At 37.8% G+C, this 21,243-nt stretch overlaps 2 protein-coding genes across 2 annotated transcripts; one reads left to right on the top strand and one right to left on the bottom strand.

Moving 5' to 3' along the window:
- Positions 1-3,070: 3,070 nt before the first annotated feature.
- On the bottom strand, positions 3,071-4,411 carry LOC117322733 (endochitinase 2-like). Its single transcript, XM_033877672.1, has one exon. The coding sequence runs from the start codon at positions 4,409-4,411 to the stop codon at positions 3,071-3,073; it is 1,341 nt and encodes a 446-aa protein (XP_033733563.1).
- A 4,792-nt stretch (positions 4,412-9,203) lies between these two features.
- LOC117323980 (homeobox protein Nkx-2.1-like) lies at positions 9,204-15,869 on the top strand. Its single transcript, XM_033879554.1, has 2 exons — positions 9,204-9,854; positions 14,262-15,869. Exons 1-2 carry the CDS (start codon positions 9,533-9,535, stop codon positions 15,059-15,061), a joined length of 1,122 nt encoding a protein of 373 aa, XP_033735445.1. The 5' UTR covers positions 9,204-9,532; the 3' UTR covers positions 15,062-15,869.
- Positions 15,870-21,243: the final 5,374 nt, after the last annotated feature.

Genomic DNA, 21,243 nt, shown 5'->3' with positions numbered 1-21,243 from the left:
ATAGCGAACGGACGAGTGACATGGAGAGCTCCTCAAGGTTCGCTCCTCAGGCACGAGTGAGATCAACTCGAGAGAAAGTCAAGTTGTTCATGGGCACCTCTTGGAATCTTAAACCTAAAACGCGTTACATAAGAAATTAAATAAATGACTTATAAGTAAATAAGTGTTGGTTGTCTTGCTGGTGTGGGGATCACTCACACAGCCTGAGGTTTAAGTGGGGTACCCGGGAGAGCCTATCGACTGACACCCGACGGGTCCTGATTTATATTCCGGGTATTCCTTGCACGTCCGTTCCAGATATTAGAACACCTGTACTTCCGGGCCCTATGCAGACTTGATCGAGGTTTGGAAGACCTACATGTATCTAGTGACTGTGTTTCCAGTACTTTGGTGATTCCGTGATACTTTTTACCATTAAAGTAAAGATATATATTCACCAGTCCCTATGTATATACATATATAGACTATACAAGATATATATCCACAAGTCCCTATGTATATACATATATAGGCCTAACAGGATATTTTTGTTTTGTTTTTTGTTTTTCAAAATACAAAGTGTAAATGAAAATTGATTACTCAGCATTTTTAATTCTCTGTCATTATCTAATGTATTCAATGACTTATAAATTCAAAATGATATATTTAGATACTTTTGATCAGCTGTCTATCAGGCTAGACGAGTTCTAACGAAAATGAAATTTCACTACAACTTTACCTAATTTTTCGTTTCCGATGAAGTGTGCGTAGAATGTTCAGGATGATAAACAAGTATCGCGAAATTTCCTTTCTGTGTAGGAGAAAAGGTTACCATATTTAGGCGGATATAAAATATTTCTTTTCTTAAAACAAACTGATTTCCACTTTTTAAAACAAATCTAAATTAACTATACATGTATCAGGATGCACGTTGTTATCACGAATTAAATTATTTCCGTTGAATTTCTTCGAAAATATAACTCACTTCTTGGTGATGTATACGCATACCATGTATTGTTAAATTTCATTATCTCTTCAATGTTAACAAGTCTTCATAAGATTTTTATTAAAAATCTCCGATAAAATGGCAAACAGTTGCTTTGTGTTGATGTTTTAGTGACATAATGAAGTCGTTCAGGTGCGCTACACCTGTGTACTGCCGAGAGCTAAGTACCTCCAGTAGTAAAATAAACACAACAACCAGCCGATACATGGATCCAGTTTTTGTTTTCTTTCTCATTAAATATACTTTTTCGCACCTGATTTGAGTCGGCATATATCAAACACACAGATATTATTGACAAAATTGTTTAATCTGTCTTTAAGAAAATATACGAAATGAACATGTGTCACGCATAAACACAAAATGTCGCTGTGGAATTTCTACTAATCCGGGCCAGATCACTGGGGTTGTACGAACGGGCGTTAATCCACGGAACAGGTGCGAAGGCTTTGCACGTGACGTGTATTGGATCTATACCCCTATACATTTATGACTCTCAATATTGGGACAGGAGCTTAGGGAAGCCTTGTAAAAGCCTTTTTTTATATTGATAGTGTGTTTGGCTAGGAAGACTTTTGCCACTTTTATGGACTGTCAATATACTTACGTTAATGAGGTAGCGCCACCGTGTCAACTCTGTCACCGTAAACATGGATTGTGTCTCTATATCATCAGCAAGTTTCAACTTTCTGTCGCCTGATTTCGTACACTACTACTCAAAACACTTGACGTGGTGTGTATTTTTGTGTTATGTAAGTGGGTAACAGTAAATCGTGCCCACGTGACTATTCCATAACGTTTATAAAGTAATTATGACATAAAAAAAACCCGAACAACAATAAATGGTGACTCCAAGGTACCCTCCTCGCTCCGTAGTTATTTATCACTGATGACCTCGTCGTTTGTTTAATTTGTTAATTTCCTTAGATAGAGTTGACAATAATGTTTCACCAGGTTTTGCACTTGATGATGTGAACCTTCAAACATAATGAATTATGAATGTGAATATTTTGCCATTTTAAGCGATTTTTTGTTATAGTAAAGGCGTTATGTAAGATAATCATATTTCTTATATTGATAACCTATAAAGCATATGTATAAATACATGTACCTATACATATAATCAATTTTAACCTAACAAATCGCATAGGAAATATAAATAGACACAGTATAACTCCAATTAGAAAAACTCCACCGAATCATATGTTTAATTGTAGTATTCTACATTTCCAATTGGTTAATTCATTATAGGGTAATTAACCATGCGCGTGTTTGTGCTATATTTTCTAGCAAACCGTGCATATATAACATTTCCCCTAAATCCTCTCTCTTTCGCCTAATTGTATGAGGGTACAACATACATGTATATGTCTAGTTTTTCCCCATGTTCATACTAACATCAACCACCACAGGTGCCCATAAACGTTTTTAACACTTTAATAAAGTAGTGTACGATTGACAAACTGCATTCTTTACAATATCTTCTTACAACATGGAATATATATAAAGAGGATGGAGCGATGTATAGTAATATCAATACTAATCCTATGTAACGACACATTTACTACCTAAAACTGATAAATAACGTATGCCGTGCGCGCGAGGAGTTGAGGGATGATCACGTGATTTATTACCTAGGCTCTCACCTATTACACGTCCCTACGTACCTGTAAGATACCCTACCTCTAACGCCCGCTGATTGTCACGGCGGGGCAGGAACCTCTACACGGCACACCTACTGCCGGACCACATACGGATTTATGGGGAAATGAGTAGCCCACATCAAAAGCCCCTATATGGGTTTGACACGGGAAGTCTTTAGGACGAAAACCATAAAATTCATATCATATTCCATAACACTGGAGCGCCGAATCCCAATAAAGACCTGTATTGGAGGATAATGTGTTTATTGGGGCCGATCACAAGGGGTTATATTCCCGTCAGCCTCCTGTCAGCTCTCATCAATACCGCGGTCAATACCAAACAGGATATCACTGTCTTTTTAATTTGTATTTGACGTCTATCGATGTCCCGCCGGGAGGGTGCGCTCTGCCTTGGCGATTTTACGTTTAATAAGTCGACAAGCCGTCAGGGTCTGATTGGGGGCTGACTAAGATCAAAAGTAAGAATAGGATCGATCAGCGACTGTATCTGGATTGCCTCAGTCTTCTCTCGGTCACGTGTTCGTGTTGTCACCGTCACAGTCTTCTCTCGGTCACGTGTCCGTGTCGTCACAGTCTCAGTCTCCTCTCGGTAACGTGTTCGTGTCGTCACCGTCACAGTCTTCTCTCGGTGACGTGTCCATGTCGTCACCGTCACAGTCTCCTCTCGGTGACGTGTCCGTGTCGTCACAGTCTCCTCTCGGTGACGTGTCCGTGTCGTCACAGTCTCAGTCTCCTCTCGGTGACGTGTCCGTGTCGTCACCGTCACAGTCTCCTCACGGTGACGTGTCCGTGTCGTCACCGTCACAGTCTCCTCTCGGTGACGTGTCCGTGTCGTCACAGTCTCCTCTCGGTGACGTGTCCGTGTCGTCACAGTCTCCTCACGGTGACGTGTCCGTGTCGTCACCGTCACAGTCTCCTCTCGGTGACGTGTCCGTGTCGTCACAGTCTCCTCTCGGTGACGTGTCCGTGTCGTCACAGTCTCAGACTCCTCTCGGTGACGTGTCCGTGTCGTCACCGTCACAGTCTCCTCACGGTGACGTGTCCGTGTCGTCACCGTCACAGTCTCCTCTCGGTGACGTGTCCGTGTCATCACAGTCTCAGTCTCTTCTCGGTGACGTGTCCGTGTCGTCACCGTCACAGTCTCCTCTCGGTGACGTGTCCGTGTCGTCACTGTCTCCTCTCGGTGACGTGTCCGTGTCGTCACAGTCTCCTCTCGGTGACGTGTCCGTGTCGTCACAGTCTCCTCTCGGTGACGTGTCCGTGTCGTCACCGCCACAATCTCCTCTCGGTGACGTGTCCGTGTCGTCACCGCCACAATCTCAACTCGGTGACGTGTCCGTGTCGTCACCGTCACAGTGTCCTCTCGGTGACGTGTTCGTGTCGTTACCGTCACAGTGTCCTCTCGGTGACGTGTCCGTTTCGTCACAGTCTCATCTCGGTGACGTGTCCTTGTCGTCACCGCCACAATCTCCTCTCGGTGACGTGTCCGTGTAGTCACCGTCACAGTCTCCTCTCGGTGACGTGTCCGTGTCGTCACTGTCTCATCTCGGTGACGAGTCCGTGTCGTCACCGTCACAGTCTCCTCTCGATGACGCGTCTGTGTCGTCACCGTCACAGTCTCCTCTCGGTGACGTGTCCGTGTCGTCACCGTCACAGTCTCCTCTCGGTGACGTGTCCGTGTCGTCACCGTCACAGTCTCCTCTCGGTGACGAGTTCGTGTCGTCACTGTCTCAGTCTCCTCACAGTGACGTGTTTGTGTCGTCATTAACACAGTCTCCTCTAGATGACGCGTTCGTGTCGTCACTGCCACAGATAAACTACAATGGGGATACGTTTTGTTAAAATTGAAGATTTTCGTTGAGAGAGAAGTTTTGGAACGTAATCTAAGGTTATGTTGCGAATGAAAATTAGTTTCATGTGGGATATACAAACTCACTCGTTACTGAATTATATGGCAGCTTTAGGGTAACTACGTGTCAGTTAAATTATCGTTTGATATTAACCTCACGCGCAGAGAAATATACAATCACGCTGGTGGTGAAATGAAAACCTCCTTTATTTCCGTGTCGTCACAGTCTCCTCTCGGTGACGTGTCCGTGTCGTCACAGTCTCAGACTCCTCTCGGTAACGTGTTCGTGTCGTCACCGTCACAGTCTTCTCTCGGTGACGTGTCCATGTCGTCACCGTCACAGTCTCCTCTCGGTGACGTGTCCGTGTCGTCACAGTCTCCTCTCGGTGACGTGTCCGTGTCGTCACAGTCTCAGTCTCCTCTCGGTGACGTGTCCGTGTCGTCACCGTCACAGTCTCCTCACGGTGACGTGTCCGTGTCGTCACCGTCACAGTCTCCTCTCGGTGACGTGTCCGTGTCGTCACAGTCTCCTCTCGGTGACGTGTCCGTGTCGTCACAGTCTCCTCACGGTGACGTGTCCGTGTCGTCACCGTCACAGTCTCCTCTCGGTGACGTGTCCGTGTCGTCACAGTCTATTAACCTCACGCGCAGAGAAATATACAATCACGCTGGTGGTGAAATGAAAACCTCCTTTTTTTCGGTGACTATTGGTATTTATAACCCTTTATATTATGATATTGTCCTACAATGCGTTGATATTTTGTTTTTCGCCGCAGCCAAAGACACTGTTCATCGTCAGTGGTACAGATTTATCGTTAATAAACGGAGAATATTAACCCCTACGAGAAGCGTTCGGGAGTAGGTTTTTTCTGTCAGTTCTCTGATAAATAAAAACAAATCTTGTGGAGTTATATGTTTTCATCACAACATTCTATGACCCTAAACCCTGCATAAAGATAACAACATTCTTATCTGACGGAAGTGCCTATCTTATTCCTTCTTGACAGTGGGAGCTAGTTTACAAAAAAACAAACAAACGTTTGTTGGGGTCGTGCTGGTCAGGACATTATATTTCTTGGGTTTATACTTGTGATACTTTGGTCAAACAATGCTTTTGATTTCTACTTGGACAGCCCATTCACGGAATTTAGACGGCAAAGAGTCGTTATCGCCAACTTGACCGAACATGAGTGACCACAAGTGGTCATTAGCCAATTTTTTATTGATAATAGATTGTACGTTTGTAGATTTTTTTTAAAGCGAGTTTATGTCCGGAGTAAATGTGGCAATAGTTGACAGTGTATTAGTGTCACTGTTACGCGGACGGTCCGGAGTATAATCGGGAGGGTAAACAGGGGCGGAGTGATATTCGTCAAGATTGCACTTAAAATAAAATCACCAGTGACAGGTTTTACCGTATTTGTATGCTGAACATTTATCTCAATATGTTGACGAATTCAATATTTTCACAGGATTTACTCTCTAGCAATAGGTCTGTATATATTAGTGGCGCTGCCGTGGACCATACCAGGGGAAACTGTGTATATATTGACCCAGCAATATCTATAGCCCCATTGGTTCTGTGTTTGACCACGGTGATGCTGTTGACCCTGGCTAAGCAATGACACACAAGTTAACAATATAACGCTACAAGACCAATTTGTTTGTCCACGACTTAAATTTTGCCACGACTAGGTTAGTTTTGTGCTTGTGTCCCTCCCCACCATTTTCCTAAACGACAAACTTAAACAGGATTTAGGATAATTTTGCGCTGTTTCAATAGACTACCATTTACTCAGGCCGAGAGGGGCCCTTCCGTACATACATGGCCGTGACGAGTCGGACCCGTAACGTATCCACCCCGGGTAAACAGCGCCCGTATTAAATGAATTTAATTAACGCTTATATCCGGTTCGAGTTTCAATCCTTTCCTTGCCACTGGTCGAAGTGTAAACACAACTCGGGTAGAGTTACCGATACAAGAGCTTACTGATATTTTGTCCAAATTCAACCTTTTTAATTGACATGAATACATTCTTTAGAAAAGTGTTTGACCGGGTAAAATTACGGAAAGTATATGCAAAGAATTTAATGTTCAAACAATTAAAATCAGAAATCATCAACACGTGTAAATGTTATGTATGCGGTACAAAGAGAATGATGTTATTTTTGTTGTTGCGTGTTGTTATTGTATTTTATTTGGTTGGCTGAATTATCATATTTTCATTCCATGTTTATTTATCATAATATTATACATAAAATATATGTATACCATAAAAAAAAAGTCTGACTGGAGGTATGAAATTGATCAAGGATTATATAGTATCGTAATCATATAATATGCTCAATTTTCTATAACGCAAACAAATTTAAATGAGATATGTTTGTAGAAGTGAGAATTAATTTAAATAATCCCTAATATACTTGGTATGTGTCATTGAAACGATTATACAGCATTATGGATATACATAAAATCATAAAAAATATGTTATGTGGGTAGATTGCACACCTGCGAGCAAACAAAACAGTTGGACAGTATCCAAAGACAATCGGTTTTTATTTGCTGGACATGTGAATTACAACGAGAAGATGTTTACCTAAATATACTGCCGAGTCTTCATCACAGTCTTCGTGGGGAGTGACGGAACCCGTGGGATCTGTGTTAGCATTTACTGGGTGTAGGGACGGGGCTTTATCAGACCGTCCAGGGGTCTGATAACCGGACAGGGGCGGAACAATACATAGCGAGATTTGTGACAGGTTCGCGATAGCATTACGTAACATGGTTTGTTCTAACCTGTCAAAAACTAATACGAGTACTGTGAGAATCGCACCTATTTTATCTACCAAGGCAGAAAAATAAATAAAGATTTAGGATTAAGACTTTCACAGCCCTTCGTTTGTATTTTAGAGTATATCTCACCTGCACTGCGGCCTGTTACTTTCATATATTCATACATATACTCGGTATTTGACAATAGCGCTAAACGAATCAGAGATAAATAGGTGTTGTATGTCCAGATTATCTCCTGGCTAATCGAATCAGTCATTTCAACATACCCGTGTAGTAATCCGTAATTTAGACTTACCCTTCGGAATTCTAGTAATCAAAACCAATAATTACAGGGGACATAATACCCGGATCTTTCAATATTGTGTACATATGACGTGGAAATTGACAAACAAAATTTAAATAATAATTTTTTTTTTAAATTCCCCGTTGTTTTCGCAGCTTGTCATTCGAGAATAAACATGATTTACGGGTATACTAGCGTACTCTATCAACACACTGTCACGTTCTCGGCAGGTCAGAAACAAAATTGATTGATTACACGATAAAGCAATGCTTCCGCGATAAATTATTTAGTTTAGAATTACAACGCTTGAATAATTTATTTCTAAACGAACACGTGGAATGAAATTCAATGTTACAAATTTTTTTAAAGTTCTTTTTTTTTCAAGGCCGTGAAAGGTTGAAAACATCAACAGTAACGCCTTTTCAGGCATTTTTATTTCATTAATGTAAATAAATCTCTCTATTGCATAAGGAATTTTGGACACATGGACATGTTCAATACACCAGTCTCTATATTATTAACCGAGTATCACACGAGGTGATGTGTTAGTTTTTAAAAATAAAACACGCATTTTAAACTAGAAGAGGTGACTTTATTATCTGTATTATACATGTAAGTGGGGTGGTATTAATGATACCACACACACAACACGCACTTGTCTACAAACAGGAAGCTAGATAAAAAGATACATCGTTTACATGCCGACTTGTGATTTCTCGTGTTTTTGTTGTAATCAGTTGATAGTGACAGAGAAAATTAAATAAATATTCGCTTTAAAAATTGATGCTACATTAAAACAACTTCCTGTAATAGAAATTACAGATATTCTAATATTGAACGCAAAAATATCGACAGTCATAAAAACGTGGCTGTAGTTGATAAGTGATATTTCACATACCAATATAACACAAGTTAACCGCCAAAAAGAAGCAATTTTACATTTGTACTATGCCGTGTAAACTCCGGGAAAACAATCGATAAAATATAAACTCCTTTTTCAATCGACTTATTTATTAAAAAAAATTGCATTTCATCAAGTTATATTTTTTTCTATATATTTTTTGCACCTTAAATAGTGTTTGAAATCTAAATTAATAGATACACTGATTTATTGTACTGTGATGTGGGAGGAATTCCTGTTGCCATATTATTACCCTCTTTTAACCAAAGATATTTGCTAGTAATGGAAAAATGAGTATGAGGTTGTTGTTTTGAATAGATGCAGATGTTATCAACTATGCAAGGTTAAGCGACACAAAATAAAATGTACATAAAAATGATAAAAAATTAAAGTCTGTTAAAACAGTTCGCATAATACCTATTCAGCAAATACTAGCTAGCGAATAGTAGGTAAGTAAGCGGTTAGTTTGTAGTCCATTAAGGTAGCTGTATGGGAGTTCACTATACACCTCTGTAATCCTACTAATGTGTCTATTGTGTTAATGCTCTACTTGGTCTGACTCCGCCCCAGTATGGGATTTAAAATCAGAGGTAGCATTTGACACGGTTTATGATAGGCTGTCGGGCCATAAACGCTGGTAATGAGCGAAGACAGTGTACAGGTGGACAAATTTGATTAACATGTCACATAGGTAAATAGTACCCCGACCAGCGTGTGTTCCACCTTACAGGGCAGTGACGGCTGTCAGAGATCCCCGGGGGTGCGGCAGTTGGGAGGTGATACAGTGACAGTAAGAGACAATATCATCGTATTTATTGACGAAACGCTAGACCCCTCCCACTTTAATCGGAAAGGTGGGACTTAACGATTGTATGTCAATAGTGAGTGCCGCCCTGCGCATGCGCAAGCTATCTTTGAATCATAATTTGTTAAGAATGAAAGGTACACAATCGGTATGATGTGTTTGACCGACGAGATTGGTCCTTCACACAATAAAGTAGCTCTGAAGGGCTTGCAAAAACCCAAAGTGGAAGTCAGAATTACGCGCTGACATACGTTATGTCCCTCAGTCCACGGCCGCACACAACACCGTTTTCAGTGACAGACATTCTAAGTCCTATCGAGGAGACTTACAAGAGGACAACTATTGAGGCAAACATCCCTCCGCTTACCCCTTACAGGAACCACACCCAACACCCAACCCATCAGATGGGCAGCATGAGCGCTACCAACCCCTACCACACGGGATATGTGCCTCCTCTCTCCCATCATACACCCAGCTTCCCACCTCAGTACTGCAATGCCCCGGACTTCGGATACGGGGACCCCCGGACAACTACTGCTTCGTGGTACGGCAACAACAGGGATGCCGGCTTCACACGTAAGTACCAATAATTAAGGGTCATTGTTACCGAGTATAGAACATCCACGGAATATCATCACGTGTAATATCGCAACAGCAATGGTACTTAGGATCGGCTAAGAACGGTTAGCCTCACTCGACTACAACCAAGATGAAACGTTTTAAGAAAGTTGGATAGTTGTCGACAAGCTTAACGGGAGATAAAAGTGCTTTGAATAGGGCAATAATAACGAAAAGTACCGAGATTCAATAACACTTGGAAACTTGCTTCACCCTAAATTGTCTTGTTTGAAAGTATGGCATTCTAGGGACAAGTGCTTTTTCGAGTATGTTTTTTCTCCCCAGCCCTGTCCGAAACCAATATAAATATATATTAAAGTGGTTGAATGCTCTAACCGTTTGACAGTTTCGGTTCTGGAAACTCCTCTAGCTTTTATCAGAGACATATTTTATCAGAGTTGTTCAAACAAGGGCGCGATACGTTATCATCCGATAGGGCCGCCTTGTGATTTTATATTTATTATGATCTTATTTTAAACGGATATGGACTTAAGTTGACCACTTAAAGTCCGCTCTAGATTATAAACTACAGGCTCAAAACATTACAACACAGATTTTAAATAGGTGATAATGTAATTTTTATCAGTATTTAACAGTAAATTTTGACTGCTTACTTATACGTAGAAAAACATATACAAGTACAAACAGTTATTATCTACGGAATCCAAGGCAGATTCTAGTCTGGATATATCGAGACAATTTTTTAAATATCTTCCGTTTATTTTTCGTGTTCGCATTAACATACTTGAAATAGGACAGTAACAGGCTTATGGTATTTTGCCTTACCTGTTGTGGTTTTTACCTGGCTAAGCACAGGTGTCCGGTACTCGCTTGACCAGCTAAATCCTTGCCTGGAGTATCGGAAGTGTCGGAAGGACCATAACTTGTTATTTCAATACATAACAAGCCTTAATTCTCACTTCTGTGTTCATTAAAACCGTCCCAATACTTTATCACGCGACTTTTAGATTAATTCATCTTTAAACAACTTATTGTAATAATATTTAAACGACAGAACAAATAGTATTGCTAGGATATGTTGTAATATTTCACTGACCGGAATAGTTTCCCAGATTTCTAATTTTCTTATCATAATAATTTAACTTAACTATTTATTATATAAAATAATGCAAAGTATTATTTCGGCAAGTAGATACTTTATCTTTTTCTTTAAGTCATCCCATTTAGCAATGATGTACACAAATACATTTTGATATATTATTTATAAAGTATACCATACCGCAAATGTTTAAATGAAAAATCTCGGATTAAGTTAATGATAAAGTGTTATAGGGAACATGAAGTGCTTTTAATTGCCACTCTTAAAATATTGTTAGAATGCCATATTTAAGATTATATACATATATTACGAAAACTTTGACATAAGGGAAGGAATAGCTACAAAGATAATTTCGACAATAGTCGGGAACAGTGTACATCCTACGCAAAACACACATATAAATCAAACATACGGTCATTAATTATATACGTGTATAAGTGTTCCGAAAATAAAACAAAAATTTCAAAGTCCCGTCAGTTAATTAAAACTTGCTTTAGATTTTATAAAACTGTGCGCATTTCTATAATATCGCTTCATTCCTGTCAACCGGACGAATTTATTTTTAAAGAAGATTATGTGTTTAGTTAAGATATATAAAATAAAACGGGCCACGGTAAAGACAAGATACGATTATAGTCGGGACAATTAAAGACAACTTAAAAGTTTTCTAAAGATCAACACGAAATACAATACATTACTGTTTTGGTAACACAACTCAGATTTATTTTTATAAAGCGAACCATCTATTTGTTTTTTTAATCATTTATCCCAATCTAGGGTATTATAGTCAGAACAGTATTAAAATTATATACATTTGCAAAACCAAACACAAACCCAATCCTGATTGCTTAACAGTTTATTTTCTTGTTTGCCGTTGATGTAAATTAACGAAGTTATTTACCGGTGAAAACTTTGTAAGCCTAATATTATATTAGAAATAAATGAAAAATTAGAGAAAATATACCCTGGCAGCCTGAGCTGATACGCAACTAAAAACGTCCTGATACCACCTGATACAGGTATACGGCCGTGCTAGACCTTTTCTGAATTTCTTTCTAATCAATATTTTTGTTTTGTAGTTTGTTTCGACTTCTGTAACTCCTCTTGATAAAGCCCGCCACACGATTGGTTTCAGTATCATAGTCTCGTTTAGGTACAAAATCGTTTATAAGTGAAACTCAATAAAACTCTTTATACTGTATATTGACGTGGTTTTATACCCGACTATAAGAGTGCACCGCCCCAGCCCTCATATTTAAACAGGTAGATGTTAGCGGGATCTGTAGACAGGTATAATGTTACAACTGTTTAGTGTCAATAGTGGTGAGTTTACACCCGAAGTTGTTTGAGACGAGTGTACACAGAACAGACTGTATCGACACTCATGTAGTCGGGTGCTGTATGTTGTCATTAAGATGTATTGCACCTTATACAGATATGCTGAAAACTTCTTTATTAACATTGAGATCGTCGACTCAACAATTTCACACACGTACAAAAAATACACAAATTATCGTATTATTGAAAATATCAAAAAATTATAAATACACATGAAGAAAACAATGCACCCGGAGAGTAAGTTCGTCTTACATTAGCTACTTTAGTATGACATTAATTTGATTTATCAATAAAAACAAGAAAAGCAAAACGAACAAACCAAAACTACAAAACTACAAAAACACGGGAGTTAATATTTTGTTTATATGACTGATCTTGCTCAACAACAATAATCAGTACATGCTGTTGAAATCCAAAATTAATTAATTTATAGATACATATATATATTTCAAAAATAAGAATGTCGTCACATGAAATGAAATTCACAGCATTGTATTATCCTTTAGTACATTAGTGTAGGACTTTAATTTAATTAATTTTCTTTTACACTAGATAAACTGATTATTTTGTAAAACGTATTAGGAAGAAAAATGAAGTTATTTTCTCTACTTAATACTGTATGGAAATATAAAATACACCGCGGGCCATTATATACAAAAAGATACAAATAAAAAAGTAAAAATACACTGGTCAACCTATACAAATTAAATAGGAAATAACATCATTTGATGTACAATCCATATTTTACGGCTAGTTATTTTTTTGTAAATCATATTTTACTACATACAGTGTGAATAAATTACTTTATGTAACTATATATTTACCAGTAATATAAAGGTCATCATTTTAACATAAATACATGTATATACATTTTTTTTGCATTAACAATGTAGTTATGCTTTGTATGACACTGAATATTGATGTTGAATAGACCATATTTTACCAGTAATAACACTGTAACGATAGATACCAAATTTGACTAGAAATTAAGTGTCAATTTCACATATATATTTTTTTCTGAAACAAATCTACATCTAAATAACTGGATATTGAACAGACGGATACAGCCAGTAAACAATGGTATATGTGAAGTTTATTGCCAGTTACTGGTTCATATTTACAAATGTAAAATGGTTTCTATCACCAATCACATGTTAACACACAAACTCGACCCTACCAGGCAATACAAACATGCGATGTGTACCATTCTTTGTGGAAAATATTCATCAAAATGGAAAGTACAATAAGTAAGAGGATAAAAACAAAGAGGTCTACAATATTCATCCCAGATAAAAATGGTTGTAGATAGGAAATAACACGCGTATTCCGTATTTAAAACAAACGATTTTATCTGTTGTTCTTTAACACACGGGGTTTACTTTCATGTACCACATTGATCTAATTTTATTTTTTGTTTAGGTGTAGACATAGTTATGGAATTCATTTTATGTTACATATTTTATTGTATAATGAATTATGTATAAAACCCAAAATAACAAAATGTCATTGTTACATTAAAAATACAAATGTACTCCACACCAGAAATAATTACTTCTGTTTAAAGAAGAAAGGAAGAAAACTAATTCCGTATTTTGCAAATGTAAATATATATTTCTGAAAAAAGGGGAGCAAAATCTAAAAAAAAAAACCAAGCGGCTTTTTAATCACTGGATCTTTGCCTTTGGTTCAGGTGAAGATGGTGGATATTATATTGATAACTATAAGCGGGTCGGTTACTTAATCTTATGTCTGAAACTAAAAGATTTTGCTCATAAATGAAATAACAAAGAACTTTTGTGATTCTTGCTTGTTTTTTTTCAATATAATTTCCCATGAATTTAACATGCATGGTTATAGTATAGAATGAAAGCCGTGGCTGTTTAAGGGTCAACACTGTTACAACTACTTTATTTCGTGTGACAATTCTAATGTACATGTATTACAATTCTTTCTTTTGTTCCTTCCAGTATCCAGACTCATCAACGGCCCCAGCTCGTGCGCCATGTCTCCGATGTCAACTGGAATGAACATGAACCATGTCAATATGTCGGCCCTCAGTGGGTTCGAACACTCCAAACCCCAAGGGATTCAGTTTCCCATCACACAGAGACGCAAGAGGCGCGTGCTCTTCTCTCAAGCTCAGGTATATGAACTAGAGAGGAGATTTAAACAACAGAAATACCTATCTGCACCAGAACGTGAACACCTGGCCAGTATGATAAATCTAACTCCTACACAAGTGAAAATTTGGTTCCAGAACCACCGTTACAAGTGCAAACGTCAAATTAAAGACAAAGACAAGCCTGACTCGCAGTCTCCTGCCAGCTCCCCCTCGGCGTCTTCTCAACAATCCTCCCCCGGGCAACAGACCCAGAACTCTCACCCCACCCAGTCCTCACCTAGGCGGGTGGCAGTGCCCGTTTTAATCAAGGACGGTAAGTCATGTTCCACTTCCGGTGACTCACAAACCACAACGCACGCACAGCAATCCTCACAGCAAAGTTCGATGGGAACATCTCGAGTTAGTGCTTCATCTCAGGGATCAACTTCCGGTGGACATCATTCAACATCACATCATAGTTCAAGCTCCAAATCCATGCAGAACTCTCATTCACTAAACACACCGCCTTTATCGGCCCACTGTGGACCAAATTCTCATCCAACTCTCAATGGAGGGATTCATCAAAACCTACACTATCAACCTTCCGGTATGACCGGAAGTAGTTTGGGTTCATCTCCGTACATTCTTAATGGCAGGACATGGTGATGAAGCTCTTCGTGTCATATTGGAAGAACTTCTACATTTTTAATTTAGGAAACTTGACAACAAATAATGATTATTTGTGCTGTTTTACGATTTTTCCTGGATTTTGATGAAATTTTGTAATCTATTTGGTATCCATGGATTTTTTCAAATTAAAATATATTTGTGAGATATTGGAATTGTGTGTCCATGGCAGCTGATGGTGAACGGGAGCTCGTAAACCTGTGTTGTAAACGTGTAAATCCATCGGACCTAGCACAGTCCCTCTAAATAAATTTGCTTTTAGCCTATAAATTCCTGTCGATCTCAATAAACATTTATGACTGTTATAAATATATATGGATGTTTGTTAGCGAGTGTGTAAAACCTGGCCCATTCTCAGGTCTTGTTGCAGCGGTCCGTGTATTGACGATGTGCACCTGTGGTATGGCAATCTCTGCTGGGACTCGGTTAACGACAACTAGAACATATATTTTAACGACTTCAATTTCGAACAGATTTAAATATGTTTACAAAACGGACATGTTTCCATTTAAAACGAGAATCGAACACGAATATTGCCGATCTCACCGAGTCAGTCGCCATTCCGTGTCAAACACCCTCGTTAAAGACACCAGACTCTTGCATCAATCCAGGTGTTCCAGCAAGGTTCATAGAATGACTTTGAATCCTCAATATGTTTACGTAGTGTATTTTTGTCATGATCTTAACTTATGAAACGCATTTTTCTGTTGATGTCTTTGTGTATAATTGAGCGCCATATTCTGTATGTTTCTACAACATGTCTAATTAAATATTGTAGCTAAACAAGTATCTTTGTCATTGTTTCAGTAGTAAGTCACAATTTATCACGACAGCTTGAACCGCAACTGTTGTATGTTCATGCCAATGTACCCAAATTTCTTTAAACAATTATCATATTGTTTACATTAAGGGGAAAATGGCTTTGTCATTTTGTCGCAGGTTATACTGCAGAAACCGTCACCGTAATCCTAACTAAGGAATATACTTTGATCACACAGAATTCTCACCGACCTCATTACTACAGTAGAGTACGTAGTGTGATAGGTCATCACCGACAGAAAACAAAGAGCACAGTAATGTAATTGACTGAATATATATGCGCCAATAAAATGACATTTTACGGAAAACTGTTTTTTTTGCATTACAGGGCATCCCAATGATACCACGATGTGTGAACAAATATATAGACAAGCGAAAACAAAACATTGTAGCGAATATTTAAGATTGGAAATAATGAATAAATGGATAGACAAAAATATCGAAACATTGTAGCAAATATTTAATATAGTAACAAATGAATAAATATATGGTCAAAAAATTCGAAACAATGTAGCGAATATTTAAATTAATATTGCAACAAATGAACAAATATATGGACAAATGGAATCGAAACAATGTAGCGAATATCTCGTATTAGAAGTGATTATTTGACGATAGTCATATCCTACTTACTACTCTGGTAGTCATGTTTTAGAATATCAGTGTATTGATGACGAAATGTTGATGTTATAACTAACACACAACTAGCAGTACTGATAACAACAGACTATCAAACAGAGAACATATGGTATTTATTTCATTAAAATGTACAAAAGTACATAACATTAAATGAAGCCGATTATAACTAATTTTGGAGACGTCGTGATATTTTTAGTACAGTAGGAATTTTAATAAGATTGAGTAATTATAAGATATACAGTGTAAACTCATAAAAAGTCTTAACATGCAAGGTAAAACATGCTCTAGAAACTAAAGTAAACACATAAATAGAGTAATAACTAATAAAAAAATAATGGAATAAATAAGTAAAAATAAAGATAAATAAATAAATAAACAATAAGATAGATAGATAAATAAATGAATGAAAACATCAAAAATATATAAATAAAAAAATACTACCAATGAAAATATAAATGTTATAAATGTTTTGGTCTCATCAATAGATTTCACAATATGTATTCGTTTTGTGAAAGTCAAAAACGGATATAACCCAATCACGGATACTAATAAATATTTAAGACATGACGGATAAAAAACCAAATTCTTTACGGAATAAAGCAAATATCAACATCAACAATGACATAAAGCATACAATTAAGTGACAAGCATGGTACATTGTTTACGATGTGACAGACATTTCACATTGTGTACGTTGTGACAGACATTTTATATTGTTTACGATGTGACAGACATTTTACATTGTTTACGATGCGACAGACATTTTACATTGTGAACGATGTGAAACGTATTTTAAACAAAAGAATAGTTGACGGCTGAATTGAATAATTCAAATACCACGGAATCGTAAAATATACATGATGTAATCCATATCTCCTATTGAAAGCTTATCATACCTTCTAAACGATTTTTGAGTAGTGAAAGTGTTGGGACGAAGTAGTTCTAATCCAGCTGAAAGATATAAGATAGTAAAGGCATTATATTATATTTTCTTCATTCATACCTTAATTGATTCACATGTCAATATGATTTTAAAAACTATATAATTTTCTTTAAAATATATCTTATATATTAGATACGTATATAACATAGGAGATATACACAGAACCACCTACAATACAGACGTGACATACCAGTAGTAGTTTGCCTCTTATCTACTTTATTGTTCTCGTAAGAACCATTGTTACATATTTGCTGAAATGTTTTATTCTCATTTTTGATTTCATCACGCAGTTCTTGTTATTCCATTTTATTTCTTTATAATCAGTGAGCTTGTACTACTTTTTATCGTTGATATCCTGAGCTTTCCCATCCCCGACCACCTAGAAAACTAGGTTTCAATAATCGGTTGCGTTATGATTGAACGGACTCCAAACCACAGTCCAATACATACCATAAACAGGTTTGATATAACGTTCTCCATTTTCTATCTGATTTTTGACCCAAGTACGGTAATAATTAACAATCAACTGATATACTTCAGTCATTCGCTGAACTATTACTCCCACTAGAAAATGTCCTCCTCCACTTTTACACTCGTTGGGAGTGCTACAATATTTTTATCTAAACTGTCATCTGTAAATATATATAGGAACCTTACAAACCAACGCCTACTTATTACTTTTACCTATGTAAAGGAAGAGACATACCAAGATCTGTCTGTAATATGCAGAGGAAGAGACATACTAAGATCTGTCTGTCTGTGATATGTAGAGGAAGAGACATACCAAGATCTGTCTGTAATATGTAGAGGAAGAGACATACCAAGATCTGTCTGTCTGTGATATGTAGAGGAAGAGACATACCAAGATCTGTCTGTCTGTGATATGTAGAGTAAGAGACATACCAAGATCTGTCTGTCTGTAATATGTAGAGGAAGAGACATACCAAGATCTGTCTGTCTGTGATATGTAGAGGAAGAGACATACCAAGATCTGTCTGAAATATGTAGAGGAAGAGACATACCAAGATCTGTCTGTCTGTGATATGTAGAGGAAGAGACATACCAAGATCTGTCTGTAATATGTAGAGGAAGAGACATACCAAGATCTGTCTGTCTGTGATATATAGAGGAAGAGACATACCAAGATCTGTCTGTCTGTGATATATAGAGGAAGAGACATACCAAGATCTGTCTGCGATATGTAGAGGGAAGAGACATACCAAGATCTGTCTGTAATATGTAGAGTAAGAGACATACCAAGATCTGTCTGTCTGTGATATATAGAGGAAGAGACATACCAAGATCTGTCTGTGATATACAAAGGAAGAGACATACCAAGATCTGTCTGTCTGTGATATGTAGAGTAAGTAAGGGACATACCAAGATCTGTCTGTCTGTGATATGTAGAGGAAGAGACATATCAAGATATGTCTGTAATATGTAGAGGAAGAGGCATACCAAGATATGTCTGTCTGTGATATGTAGAGGAAGAGACATACCAAGATCTGTCTATCTGTGATATGTAGAGCAAGAGACATACCAAGATCTGTCTATCTGTGATATGTAGAGCAAGAGACATACCAAGATCTGTCTATCTGTGATATGTAGAGCAAGAGACATACAAAGATCTGTCTGTCTGTGATATGTAGAGGAAGAGACATACCAAGATCTGTCTGTCTGTGATATGTAGAGGAAGAGGCATACCAAGATCTGTCTGTTTGTAATATGTAGAGGAAGAGACATACCAAGATCTGTCTGTCTGTGATATGTAGAGGAAAAGACATACCAAGATCCATCTGTCTGTGATATATAGAGTAAGAGACATACCAAGATCTGTCTGTAATATGTAGAGGAAGAGACATACCAAGATCTGTCTGTGATATGTAGAGTAAGAGACATACAAAGATCTGTCTGTCTGAGGTATGTAGAGGAAAAGACATACCAAGATATGTCTGTCTGTAATATGTAAAGGAAGAGACATACCAAGATCTGTCTGTGATATGTTGAGTAAGAGACATACAAAGATCTGTCTGTCTGTAATATGTAGAGGAAAAGACATACCAAGATCTGTCTGTCTGTAATATGTAGAGTAAGAGACATACCAAGATCTGTCTGTAATATGTAGAGTAAGAGACATACCAAGATCTGTCTGTCTGTGATATATAGAGTAAGAGACATACCAAGATCTGTCTGTCTGTGATATATAGAGTAAGAGACATACCAAGATCTGTCTGTAATATGTAGAGGAAGAGACATACCAAGATCTGTCTGTGATATGTAGAGTAAGAGACATACAAAGATCTGTCTGTCTGTGGTATGTAGAGGAAAAGACATACCAAGATATGTCTGTCTGTAATATGTAAAGGAAGAGACATACCAAGATCTGTCTGTGATATGTAGAGTAAGAGACATACAAAGATCTGTCTGTCTGTAATATGTAGAGGAAAAGACATACCAAGATCTGTCTGTCTGTAACATGTAGAGGAAGAGACATACCAAGATCTGTCTGTGATATGTAGAGTAAGAGACATACCAAGATCTGTCTGTCTGTGGTATGTAGAGGAAGAGACATACCAAGATCTGTCTGTAATATGTAGAGGAAGAGACATACCAAGATCTGTCTGTCTGTGATATGTAGAGGAAGAGACATACCAAGATCTGTCTGTCTGTGATATGTAGAGGAAGAGACATACCAAGATCTGTCTGTAATATGTAGAGGAAGAGACATACCAAGATCTGTCTGTAATATGTAGAGGAAGAGACATACCAAGATCTGTCTGTAATATGTAGAGGAAGAGACATACCAAGATCTGTCTGTAATATGTAGAGGAAGAGACATACCAAGATCTGTCTGTCTGTGATATGTAGAGGAAGAGACATACCAAGATCTGTCTGTCTGTACTATGTGGAGGAAGAGACATACCAAGATCTGTCTGTCTGTGATATGTAGAGAAAGAGACATACCAAGATCTGTCTTTCTGTAATATGTAGAGTAAGAGACATACCAAGATCTGTCTGTCTGTAATATGTAGAGTAAGAGACATAACAAGATATGACTGTCTGTGATATATAGAGGAAGAGACATACCAAGATCTGTCTGTCTGTAATATGTAGAGTAAGAGACAACCCAAGATCTGCCTGTCTGTAATATGTAGAGGAAGAGACATACCAAGATATGTCTGTCTGTAATATGTAGAGGAAGAGACATACCAAGATCTGTCTGTCTGTGATATGTAGAGGAAGAGACATACCAAGATCTGTCTGTAATATGTAGAGGAAGAGACATACCAAGATCTGTCTGTCTGTAATATGTAGAGGAAGAGACATACCAAGATCTGTCTGTACTATGTAGAGAAAGAGACATACCAAGATCTGTCTTTCTGTAATATGTAGAGTAAGAGACATACCAAGATCTGTCTGTCTGTGATATGTAGAGGAAGAGACATACCAAGATCTGTCTGTCTGTAATATGTAGAGTAAGAGACATACCAAGATCTGTCTGTCTGTGATATGTAGAGGAAGAGACATACCAAGATCTGTCTGTCTGTAATATGTGGAGGAAGAGACATACCAAGATCTGTCTGTCTGTGATATGTAGAGTAAGGGACATACCAAGATCTGTCTGTTTGTGATATATAGAGGAATAGACATACCAAGATATGTCTGTCTGTGATATATAGAGGAAGAGACATACCAAGATCTGTCTGTCTGTAATATGTAGAGGAAGAGACATACCAAGATCTGTCTGTAATATGTAGAG

This window comes from Pecten maximus, chromosome 3 (assembly GCF_902652985.1).
Source record: "Pecten maximus chromosome 3, xPecMax1.1, whole genome shotgun sequence".
NCBI classification, from domain to species: Eukaryota; Metazoa; Mollusca; class Bivalvia; order Pectinida; family Pectinidae; genus Pecten; species Pecten maximus.
The sequence above is the reverse complement of the archived record's forward strand: the minus strand, read 5'-3'. Positions and strand labels throughout refer to the sequence as shown.